The 12,902-nt window shown below is 39.9% G+C and overlaps 1 protein-coding gene across 3 annotated transcripts in view; it reads left to right on the forward strand.

Moving 5' to 3' along the window:
• Positions 1–357: 357 nt before the first annotated feature.
• The window catches only part of ST6GALNAC3 (ST6 N-acetylgalactosaminide alpha-2,6-sialyltransferase 3), a 211,409-nt gene continuing 198,864 nt past the window's right edge, over positions 358–12,902 (forward strand). For all 3 annotated transcript variants that reach the window (XM_083867972.1, XM_083867973.1, XM_083867974.1), the window contains exon 1: positions 358–541. In XM_083867972.1, coding sequence (XP_083724098.1) covers positions 524–541 — 18 coding nt within the window. In that variant the 5' untranslated portion in view covers positions 358–523. The remainder of the gene's footprint in view (positions 542–12,902) is intronic.

The following is a 12,902-nucleotide window of genomic DNA, read 5'->3' on the forward strand; positions in this document are numbered from 1 at the left end:
AGGGCTGAACATAATACTGCACTCCAACAAAGCAGCGTTAAGGATTTTTACAGCCCCAGTAACAGAGAGAGTTTGGAGTTTTTCTGCCTGAGCGGCAGCAGGCGCCTCCTGAGAGCCCCGAGAGGGCTGCCCGGGGATGGATGGCACACACCGAGCTGGGTGTGAAGGCAGGGCAGAGCCCGGCAGGGTCGGGCTGGCCGTGTGCACGGACGGCACCGCACACACACACACAGACACAGACACAGATACACAGACTGGAGCCATGAATCAAACGCCGTCATGTGACGGAGGGGAGGCGCTGGCCTGGCTCCCGGCCAGTGGCAGGAGCTGAGGGGTGGAACGAACGGGGCGTAAAAAGACTAATATGACTAACGGATCCTGGATGCGTGGTACCTTTATTTGGATCTACAGGAATGTAGGCTCAGGCAGTTCTGCAGCTCTACCAGCCTCTTGCCTGACACTGGAACTGCTGCTCACAAAGTAGAATCCTGCTGCTCTTTGGTAGGAGGGATAGAGAAAGAACATGGCCTGCATTTTGAAGGTAAATCTCTATCTGTTGCTTGAATGCGTTGTTGGAGAGCCCCTGGCCGCTCAGAGGCGTGGATTTGGTACAGTCCTATTGCATCTTCGCTGTCTTTTTGAGCACTGGCTTTGTTTGGCAAATGAATATGGAGAGATTCTGCAATGCACAGCTGTGCTCGGCTTCCCTCTGCCATTCTTTCTCTTTCCCCTGCATTGTCAGGACTGTGAGCTAGCGGGAAGAGAAGTGTGCACCGAATAATGAGAGGGGGGAGAGGGGCTCCGGTTTGTCTCGGCTGACTTTATCTACGCTGAATTCCTTCAGCAGCAATAGCATTTGGGCAATAGACTTCTAGTACAGAGGGCAAAACGGGCAACTTATTTTCTTTCTTTAACCATGCAGCATTTAGTGCTCTTAAAGCAACGGCTGCAGATGTCCACAGCTGTCCCGGTTGCTCCTCAAGCACACACTCCCCCTGCTTAATCTGCTCCACACAATTACACTTAGTGTTTAACCTCATTTTCGAATTAACCAACCTATTTGATAGCGGGCTTTCCCCCTTCACACCAGCAGATATCAGCATAAACTTACCGCGTGATCCCAGGCATCCTCCAGCCCGCTCCCCTCCCCAGGCAGAGTGTTGGGACCCCATGGGGATGGAGGAGCAGCGGTGGCCGGGATTGAATGGGAGGAGGAGGCGGAGGGGCGGTCAGCCCCAACAAGCGGCGTTTGTCCCTTGCGGCGCCGGCACTGGCGGGGAGTCACTCTCTGTGCCCGAGTGCTCAGCTTCGGGTCCATTTGGCACCTGGTCTGTTCAGAGCCCGTTGTTATCTGCCTTGCGCCTTTCTGAGTGTATTTGCACTTTGTTTATTTTAGCAGGTAAAACTGATCTGTGAGTTCTTTGTTGTTTGCAATCTGATCTTCTGGCGTGGAGTTGATTATCTCAAACTTTGGGATGGCCTGTAGAACTCAAACACCAGCAGTGGCTTTCAGCGTATTAACAAAGTGGATAAATTGCAAAACTTTAAAACAGCTTCTGGATAATTAATTCAATCCTCAGCATTACTTTTGGCCATTCAGCTTGGAAAAAAATTTGTTATTTTGCTGCACTCTTTTCCTCATTCATTCATTCATTCATTCATTCTCAACTAGTAGGTCTGTGGTACATGGAGGTTTTTTGAGTTGTCTGTCTTGTGGGTTGTAGTAACTTATGTTAACAAATATGGCAAAGTTCTGTGAGTGCAGAAACTTCCCTGAACTAGCAGGTTCTGCTTGGAGCTGGATGTAACAAACTCCTTTAGTCAGACAGCAGTGATGCAACTGAGGGTTGTGATTTGAGATGGGAAGATGTGAGCTCTGCGAATGGAGCCTGGTTTCACAAAGATAAGCATGTGCACTCCTGTTTAAACACTACCTAAATGACAGGCTGGATCTGGCAGTGGTCCAGAAAACAGAAATTTTTTTTTTTTTTTTTTTTTTTTTTTTTTTTTTTTTTTTTTTTTTAATTCTGTGGCAAGATCACATGCAAAATCTTTCTTTTGCCATAAGAGTTAAGTAAGAATCCTTTTATAAGAAAAACTCCAGTGTTTCTTTTGCCCTCCTAATTGTTTCCTCTGCAGAGTCTGGTGACATAGCTTGCCACAAACATGACTTAGAGTTTGAATTATAATGCAGTAAAAATATTCTGTTTGCCTGGGCCAGAAACTCCATTTAGTAGTTATTCTCATGGTTAAATCAATACATTAATTGGTATTCCTTGACAGACAGCCCTCTTCCAGCTTAATTCTTAATCTTGTTAATACAGACAGGTGCAAGGATAAAAAGTGAAACAGATATGAGAAGATTAGCATTGCCATAAGGCAAGCTGTATTTTCTCAAACAAACATCCCACAGGAGTAATTTAAATGTCTAACTCAAGATACTTACATGTATATGTTTTTTATGTAATGTCTACAGCTTTTTCCCTAACAAGGAAATTCAAAATGTGTATTTTGACATGATATTAGGCTCATTCCTTCCTGAAAATATAAACCTGTTAGCTACACCCTTCTCCCTTCCCTAGAGTTTGCCCTGAGCTTGTGTGGAAACAAGAAAAAAAAACCCCAGAAATCTGATTTGAAGTAAGTGACGGCACAGTGGATGGGAAGCCAGAACAACTGTGTGTCCTTTCCACTTCAGCCCTGGGTGTCTCTCTGACTCTGCCTTGTGGCTTGCCCTCCTCTCTTCCTAGATTTTTCCCTGACAAAGATGTTGGGATTTGTTGCATGTTGGAGTTCCATATGAGTGAGAGTTTAATATAAATGCAATTGGTTAGAGGTGTCTGTGAAGTGCAAAGATCAGGGTGGTGGTTCATAATTAACTGGAGTTACGTAGAGTGGTGAAGGGTGTGTTAGAAGAGGTGTATCAGATGTGAACATCTCCTTATACTATGACTACTGCATGAGATCATCTCTGTGTAAAAATGCTCTGGAAGGGGATTCTCCCTAAGAGTGCCTGCTGTCTCTCTGATGTTTGTTGTACACTCTTCCTAGGTAAGAGTGGCGGGGCTGTTACTGATCCTGACTCCAGAAACTTTGTCTTCTCGTCAGTAATTGGGCATTCTCAGTAAAACCAGTGAAATTATTGTTTTGAGCCATTCTGTCCTCTGTTAGAGACAAGCAGGGAAATGTGTAAGTCCTAAAATGCATGATGTTTCTTTATGTTCTCTGTCATGACTTTAAAAATTGTGGCAAATAGCTGAGTGAACTGTAGGCATTTTTTGGAAGCAAACAGTTGATCTTATGCTTGTTACTATGGTAGCTGCATGCAACCTTGCCAGCTACTAGATTAGCAGTGATTACTAATTATGTAGTCACTCTTGTCCCTAATGATATTGACGTCCCCAGGTTCCACTGTATCAGCCAGTGACTCTTGAAAATGAGGACAGATTTCACTCAATAAATTACTTCCTACTCCACTTCCCGAATAATTGAAAAATAATACTTCTAAGTATGCAACTTCCTCCAGTGAATACTGGACCATGATATTTTAAAGCAAATAGGACAGGTAACTTACTTTGCACATGTTGAAGTTTGCAGGAGATTGTGTTCCCAAGCTCTTCTTTTTGAATGGAAGTTTTGAAGAAGATGACGGAGGTGGGTTATGTTGTCATCCCAGTAAAATTTTAACTGCGTAGGCTTAACGTGGTAGAGCTTAATAAATAAAATCTGTGTGTGACGGGCCTGTACAGTGAGGACTAAGCATGAAATCTAGGAAGACACTTCCTTCTGGTTGGTGTGCTGTGTGTTTACTGTGCAGTGAATAACAGAGGTTTCATGTGCCTGGGGGCTGGATGTGACCTTCTATCAACTGGGATCACAAACCTTCAATGAAACTCTGTGGTCTGAATATTATTTGCATAATGTGAGGCAATGTTCTCATTACCACAGCTGATTGAGGGTACTCTCAAAATAAGCAGGTGGCCAACTAAAATTCATAGCCTTTTAAAAAATATTTTTAAAATCTAATTTAAGGATTGAAAGAACTGTTTTGCAAAGCACAACTTAAAGGTTTCAAACAAACAAAACCCTTCAGCACAGGCTTGTAACTCTTCTGCAGGATGCTGTCAAAGTTGACAGTATCTGTGCATTCATCTACTATTCTTTTACATGCTTCCTCTCCATGGTTATCTCCACTGGTTTAATTAAATTCACAGGTTGCATTTTTCACTTAGTGCACATGGTGAACTGTTTTTGGCAGGAATTTTTTTTTGAGAGTTTTTTCTGTGTGTCTAATGGCCTATGTCTAATTGGGGTCTTCAGACACTGCAGTAATACAGATAACATTACTGTCTACAGGCATATGCTCCATCTGCACTTTTGAGACTAAAATAGCAAAGCTGATCTCATTTTATTGAATTTTTCCCCCTGGCAAGTAGCTGTTCAGAGGGTAGAGGCAGGTCTGAAAGGATCTGATCCCAGTGTTTGGATGCTTGTAATCTTGGATATTTAGTTATTAATTTGATTTTCTAAACCTCTAGGTACATGACAATGAGTGTAGATATTGCCTCCCAAGTTGCTATATCATCAAAAGCATGTTCTCTGTTTCAGTCTGCTCTGTTGTGCAGGGTAGGCTATGGGTCTCACCATAATTCCATTCTCTACTAGAGATTTGCAGGATGCAAGCATTTCCATAGAGTTGACCTCTATATCCTGCTTGAATCAGATCCAAGTTAATTCACATTCTGCCTTGACTGTTAAATTGACTGCAGCAATGTTTATGCATGGCATCCATTCGTTTTCCTGTGCTGAGAGTTGTACTTGGATCCTGTTTGGTTCTCATGCTGTGCTCTTTCTTCTGACATGGCAAGAGATGGAGATCCTTGGAAAAGCAGCAAGGGTGACGTCCCCTCCATATGGGAGGATGCTGCACTGATGGGTCATTTCCCAGCATTTGCTGCAGGTTTGCTGTAATGTGAGCTTTCTCCTCCTGATCAACAGTTCTGTGGGCTGCAGTATTTCTCCTGTAACTGGAATCATTCCTAGGATTATATGGTTGTATCTCTAGGGAGGGAAGGTGTAAATATGCAAAGGTGTCCCTTATGAGGTGTGCATAAATGAGCTGGAAAGTAGTAGGTGGATGCAACAAGGAGTTACAGAGAAAAATCAGGATTTCTGAGGTAATAACCATTTTTTTTGTGGATCACTCCATCCTTATTTGTTATAGGTCAATGTTTCCATCCTTTTTCACCCCATCCAACAAAACTGGCAAAACTTCATTTTTAATTCTTTCTAATAATCCTTCTTCATTGGATATTTCTATTTAAAATAAATTTCTAACTGTTACTCTGTTTCTAAATAAAATACTTTTTTTTTGGTGGTGGTGGTTCTACCTTGTTTACCTTTGAATTGCCCCAAAGTAAATGAAGCTGCATTAATGAATCTCCCAATGTGAAGGACGAGGATTTGCCGTATCGTGATCTAGTGGTGCTTAATTACCATGTAAGATTTTATGGAGTTCAGTACATGGGATTTTGTAGTGTGTTTTTTGTTATGTTCACTTCTTGAAAATTTAAGGCAAATTAAGTTCTGAGAAGTACAAAACCACCTTTCGCTCTCGCAATGACTTTAAACTAACCATACTTTAAGGATAATATATTACCCCCCTCCCAGGAAGAGACAGCATCTAGTCAGTCTAGTCATACAAGAGGACTTGCTTTGGTTGGATGAATTTGATTTTTATGCTCATCTAGCTAAGCCAGGACAAGAAAACCTCCAGTTTTCAGCGTGCTTCAGTTTGTTTAAACTGGAGATTTGTGTATGGCTTAGAGGTGTAAAAACTAAAACCACAAAGCCAGCATGAAATGATGATGTGTCTTATACATTTAAGTAGTTATTTGATAAAGCAATAATGGGGAAAGGTTTTTGTCTTGCAGTTCATCTTTAAACAATGAAGCATGTGTCACCCAGATGTTTTAAGGCTTTCCCCCTGCGGGGGCACACTGTCTTTGAGCAGCCTAGTTTAAGGAAAAGTGTCCCTGCCCAAATTAATTTGGCCAAATTTCCCAGTCAATTCTGTGATTCTATGATTATCACGGGTATGGAATCACACATTAAAGGGAATTATCTCAAAATTCAGCCATTTGTTGACTTGTATGTGAGCTTTGGTTTCTATCTTGTTCATTTTTTTCAATTTCCATTTTGAAGTCCTGAATGCCAGATAACTTGGCATGTATGACATAAACCATCACAGAAAGCAGCAAATTGCTATACTTGGACAAAACATATTGAAATTCCTCGAGAGTCAGGACAGATGTGCTGTTACCTATTTCTAGTGACCTGCAGCAAAAAGAAAAGCACACCTTGTTTTCTTGCCAAGCATTCATGATTAATTTGTGTGAAATGCAGCTAAATGATCCCACATTTTAGGTTTTAATCACAACTATCACAACATATGTGTGGTTAATTTAAAAGGGCAGAGCTTTTAGCATTTTGTCTGTTCCTTTGCCATGTTTCATTCCAGCAGTCTCTTATGGGCCTTCCAGAAGTGTAATACTGGTCATAGTGATCTTGCCAGGATGTTCTCTCATCTTTCCCAGGAAAGCAGTATCTATGCAGTAGATTGACTTTTTTTTAAGAGAATTTTTTTTCTGTGTCTGTGACTTAAGGAGGAAAAAAGTTTTCTCTGTTTTTTCTAGGAAAGGAAAGGTCAAATGCTTACACATGAAATGGAAAATTAATTTCTTTACCTTTTTGGTGGCTAATGGATAAATTTAATTTTTCGACCAATCTGCTCCCTAGAGAAGCTTCTACCATAATATAAAGAGCTGTTTTGTGCAAGAAAAATTATTGATTCTAAATTTATTTTGGATTTTTAGTTTTACTTTCAGATATTAAAAGATAATTTGTTTTGTGGCTGTTACCCATGACACTTTCCCAGTACTTTCTTCTGCCTATCAGCTGCTCTCCATCCATATTCAGATTCATAGCACAGAAGGTTGGAAGTGTGCACATAAATAACAATGAGAGGTGGAGGTGTGTTTTATCTTCCTGGTGATTGAGACTTCTCTGAGACCTCTGACCAGGAGCTAGGAGAAATTGATCTTTGTGGAGATCTGTAAACAAGGTGGATAAAGACAGCTCCATTTATTGGATATATTCTCAATAAATAAGGCAAAACTCTGCCTTGGGCCTGTCATCTCTAAAAGCTGAGGGAGCAGTTGCCTTGCTGTTGTCAGCATCAAATACTCATATGGAATGAATTTGCTGTTGCTTTGGAGGAAAAGCTGCATCTGCTGCATTTTTGTGGTGGTTTTTGTAAATAACCTGTGGACTGCTGAGAGAAGAACAGCCACTGCTTTTCCAGTAGCTTCATTGATTTCCTTGAATGGGAAGTATAAAAGGACAATGTGTGACTCTAATGTGTGTTGTGTTCCTGAATTTGTGGACAGAATAAATGATGGCTGGATGAGGTGAGAATTGCTTTGTGTGATCTCAGAAAATGTTAAATATTGAGTTGACTGTTCTCTGTACTCCCCCTGCCCCTTCAGGAACATCCTGCGTTTATGCAAATATTGTATTTACACGCTTACAATACCTGCTTTTGATAGCAGTGTCCCAAGTTATATCGAGTAAGATATCCTTATGCTGGTGCATTCATATGCTTTCTGGGAGCTGTACTGGTGTACTTTTTTTTTTAAGTCAGTCAACTAGCTAAAAATATATTATGAATACAAAATCCATATAAATGGGATTTGTATTTAAAATAATAAGAATTATTTTGATTCTGGTTATTTTAGCAGAAGCACCTGAAAAGCGTGAAAATTTTTGGTTTATAGATTTGAAAGTGGATAAAATACCATGCTGGGTACTCTTTTTCATATTTACTATTGAGAAGAACAAAGGTGGGGCAGGAACTGAACTGGCAGGGTTTAGGAAGTGAGATCTTGTGAGTGATGCTGTTCAGGAGCAATGGTTGATGTGATGTAAAGGCAGTCCTGTTAAGCATTCTTGTTTACCTGTATAGCATGTGTGACATTGAAAATTTACATGGGAGCACTACACTTGCTAATTAAATGAAGCAATAGCTTCTTACGAGAGATATGTTTTCAGCAATTTGCATTAACAATAGGCAGAGGAATGCTGGCCTAGGCAGGTAGGACGGCAGGTGTGGAGCGGTTGGAAGTAATCAGAAAAAACTTGTTTATTTCATGGGAACAGCAATTTGTACAGAAGATATGTGAATGAATTATTTATAGTTCCTGTTTCTTTCAGCATATGTTCCTTGCAGTGCTGGTTTGGTGTAGGATCAGGTATCTTATGCCTCTTTCTTAAATTCTTTTCCTTTATATAATCTCAATACTAGAAAAAATTTGCCAGGGCCTTGGCAAAGAGAATGTCCCCCAAGCATGTAACAACAACTTTGTTCCATGAGGTTTGGTGATTTAATTCTAAGTAGGAAAAGCCAGAAACCAAATACCAATTAATTTTTTCCTTCTAAGTTTCACAACCTTTTGTTAGCCATCAGCTTCTAGTTTCTTCCAAATCTATTGTTTAGACAGATATGAACATAATTTTTTTCTTGGAATGGGGGGCTGCCATTGCATATAAAAAAATAACAATGTGTGCTTATTAACCGCTTAATATACCCAGGGGTATTGCTACTAACCTGCTGAGGCCCATAGAGTGCTTCATGTTGTACTTTCAATACTTATTATTACATTATTTTACATTAGATTATAAAATTATGTACTTGTGGTTTATGTATGTACTCCTCAAAATTACTATGATCTGGCCCTTTTCTATAAGTGGAAATCACTTTATCTTTTAGATTAATTCAAAAAGACTAGAAGGCTTTTGTGTTTTGATGTTTTGTGTTCTGTTCTGGATGCAGTTATGCCAGAATAAAATTCCTGTAAAAATTTTTTTTTTGTTTGATTTGTCAGGGGACTAAATATTTTAATTTCAGGTTATGTGTGTCCACAGTGGGGCTTATGAGGTTATTGAAATTCCTTATAGCTTTACTAAACTTTTCTACCTCAGTCCTCTGAGCCATTTGGATAAATTATTTACAAGTTACTACTGTTCTAGTTTTCCTGTGTTTACATTCAACTCTGACAAGCTAGTCAGGTTAAAATCAGCTGTTAACAGAAGAGAGCTGTTAGTGTTTCTTATGTGGAAACAAAAAACCCCCAACATTTAAAAAAATGGAATGGAGAATGAGACTGACTCATTCTGTGGGATCCTTGGGAGCTGTGGAATGTGTAATGTGGGGAAAAAACTAGTGGAAGACACATCTTTAGTAACTGGGGAATGGAAGTTTTGCCAAAAGAAAAACTTTTATAACTTTTTTCCATATGATTACAGAGAATTTCAGACAGCTGTGTCTCTATTCCTTTTCTGTCTTTTTTTTCCATAGGGAATGAAAATATTTTTACAGAAAAATTACCTTTACCCTATTAAATGTTTTTCTTGAGAACGGCAGTGGGAAGAGGAAGGAATACTCCAAACCAGAGAGAAGAAATGGCATCTTTTGGGGACACTTCTTGAACAGCATCCTAGCTTTTTTGTGCATGTTCTCTCAGCCAGCATTGAGTTCTCTGTACCTGTTACACACCTGGAAGTCTGTCTCTGCAGTTCACAGCTCTTATTATGAAATGAAGTTTATACTGTGTTTTTGTGTTTGCTGCCACTTGCCCATTCATATTTCATTAAACCAGTTAAGGTATCTTAGTGGTTTTACCAGGTCATTTAAGGTGAAAACAGAGAACTGAAGGACCTGGAAATGCCATCAAGGCTTCCCCATTCTAACAACGCTTCCTCTTGGGAACCCTAAATACGGAGGCTCTGTCTGTAACTGCTGCCTTAACCATGATAACGGGCTGGGATCACAGAGGCAAGTGTGTAATCCCAGAGTCACACAGTCAGCAGTGGGCTGTGTCCCAGGGAGCAGCACATCTCACCTCAGCACAGCTCTGGCTCCTGGACTGGCACCTCTGCAAGCCACCTACAGCTGCTCACCTCCCCCTCTGGGGTGCAGCATAGCTGTTACATGAACTGAAAATGCAACTGGATTACAAGAACTCTTGTTGCTTTCTTGAGTGTCATTTTTAAAATGGATTAGTTTCCTGAGTATTGCAGAGCTGCATTTGGCTGAGCTGAGAAGGTGGTGCAAGTATGAGAGAGTAGCCTAGAAGGGGTCAGGAAATCTTTGTGAGGTTCCTACTCCCAAAATACTCCTTCAAGAGTAGGAGCTCATACTGTTAGTGGACATTGCTTGCCAATGCACTGGCAATAAACCCAGACTGGATCTAGCTTCCGTTTAAATGAGAAGTTCTGTAGCAAAAAATCAGCTTTATTCTATGTAGGCCCTACTGCCCTGAGTTGCACAGGGTGCAAGGCCCCATGCACAGTTTGATAAATTGGTCTCTGCTGAGTGCTGAAATATGGTTTTAGTGTGCCTAGAATGGAAAAAAGGGAGCGTTCCATATTTCATGTGAACCTGATGGAAGTCATTGTTTTTCCTGGGCTTTGAGTACCTGTATAACCTTTCCCAGGTGAGCTGTTTCCATGCTGTCCAGCTTTGCTATCTTTGGACAATGCCCCTGGCCATCTCCCATGTCCTTAGGTGCCGCCAGCTCCTCACCTGCAGCCCTGCACTAACTCCAGGTGCCACAAAGTATTGCTAACTTCCACACTTGACTGAATGTAAGCCTAATTTATTTAGGAAGCAGTAGTGTGTTCTAATAGCACTAATGCTGTAGTTTTAGAAAGTAATTATACTCAAGCAGTCTTATATATGTTACTGACTCTGTTGAATCTATGCTTTTAGGCCCTTTATTTCTTCAGATAGAGTCTCTTAGCAAATGAGTGTATATATGTATATATCTATATATCTCCCCTTAAAATGTTTGTTGTTCTTTTATGCTTCCTATTTCTGCAGATCATAGATTTTATTTCTATCACTATGTCCCCCAGCCAAATGTTTTTAATTAAGAGAATGATCACCCATTATTCTATCAGTCAGAGAGCTTGGAGAACCTATTTGAAGTCCACTCTACTTCACTATGTTTCATAATGTGGCCAAACAAGACTAGACAAAATTTTTCCTTGTTGGATCCTATGAGAACAAGAGACAACAGTGACTGCACTGTAGGTGGTCTTTATTGAAAGAGGATTGCTTGTCTGATAAATAATTTAGTCTTATAAAAAACCACTAAAATTGCTTGTGATCCTGTATTGTGCTGGATTCTGAAGACAATTTGTTTCCCTTGTTGTTTTTACTAAATGCCATCGGTATTCTGAGTTTGATCACTTGTCTAAAAGGCCAGTTAGTTCCTCTGTCTCCCATGGGTGCTTGTGCTTTTGAGACACCTGAGATGAAGCTCTATTGGCATTTTGTTAAAGCTTTACCTGTACAGTATTCTTTGCTTCTTGTAAAATGAATGTTTCTGAAAATTCAGCTTTAAGCATTTACTAAAACTAATGTTACACTTGGTGGCATTTACGAATTAACAAGAAGATTGACTGTACTTTTTTCCCCACTGAAATCTTGCATGAGACCTTATTACCACTCCCCATTCATTGATTCCAGGGGGAAAAGCTGACTTTGGTGTACTTGTTCTGAATGCAAACTGCAAGAGCTGTTCGAACTCCTCTATTTTGCCTTTTACTTCAGATCCTCAGTTTCAAATCTGCCTGAGGCCATTGCAGTGAGGAACAATTGTACAGTGAAAAGCACATCCCCCAAAAGGCAGATACCATGCAGGTCACAGATACTGTGGAAATGGATTATAACTTGTTTTTACCTTTAAAATCTGCAGGAAAACGTTATCGGTGACACTAAAAAGAAAATGGGATTTGACAGTGTTGCTCCTTTTTAGTTTTTTTTTCCTGTCACATCCTTCTCTCAACAGGAAGTTCTAAGCCCCTCATGAATAGGGCCAGAGAGTTGAATTTCCTTCTGGGTCTCAAGGCAAGGTACCATGGGTTTGTCAGGATTTTGCTAATGGTGCTATGAAACAACCCTTGTGTTTGCAAAGTGTCTTGTGAAGCATTGCATGAAGGTACTCTAAAGCAAACTATGGAAAATGTAATCCATTTATGGAAATAAACATTCTTGAAAGAAGGAAAATGGAAAACTCATTAGGATGTTTGATAAAACTGTGGGAAGTCTACTTGGGGGGTGTCAGTGTGGAACTAAAATAAAACAAAATCCTGAATATTGTTGATTTAAAAAGTATTTACTGGGAGGAGACATTCATTTTCTTGTGCTAAATGAAAATGAGTTTTGAAATTGTTCAGTCTCCAAGATATATGACTCTAGCAGCCTGAGATGTGCGACAGTAGTCATATATTTCTTCAATCAGTAAAGTGTTCTGTAAACAGCTGTGCAGTTTATTAATTGTTAATTTTATTGTTTATCAGTATTTTATTATTAACTAAAAACAAAATTGCTGTTTTCATAGGATCATAGAAGGGTTTGGGTTGGAAAGGACCCTTAAAGGTTATCTCATTGCTTGGACCAGAAATGTTATGGTAACATTTATCTAATGTTTCCCTTTAGTGGACTTAAGACTGTTTTGGTTCAAAATAGTGATTAATCATTTTATATAAAGGAGTTAGGCTTTGTTTTTCAAGTCAACATTTGTGACCTTTCATCCAAAAAAAATGGGGAAAATTGCTTTACCTACATAGCACTAGCACTGCTTTACTTCATCTTTCCTACCATCTGTAGTTGGGAAAAAAATGAGATTATGGGATCTGTATTGAATCATAGGTATGGTATTCCAGGCGACTGGAATGACTAAAGCTGTTTTGCATACTTCTGTAAGTACTAGACAGGCAGAGTACAAAGGAATGTAGTTGGTAACCAACTCACTGTCTAGATGATGTTCCTTAAAATG

This window comes from Zosterops lateralis (assembly GCF_965231275.1).
Source record: "Zosterops lateralis genome assembly, chromosome: 9".
Classification (NCBI taxonomy): Eukaryota; Metazoa; Chordata; class Aves; order Passeriformes; family Zosteropidae; genus Zosterops; species Zosterops lateralis.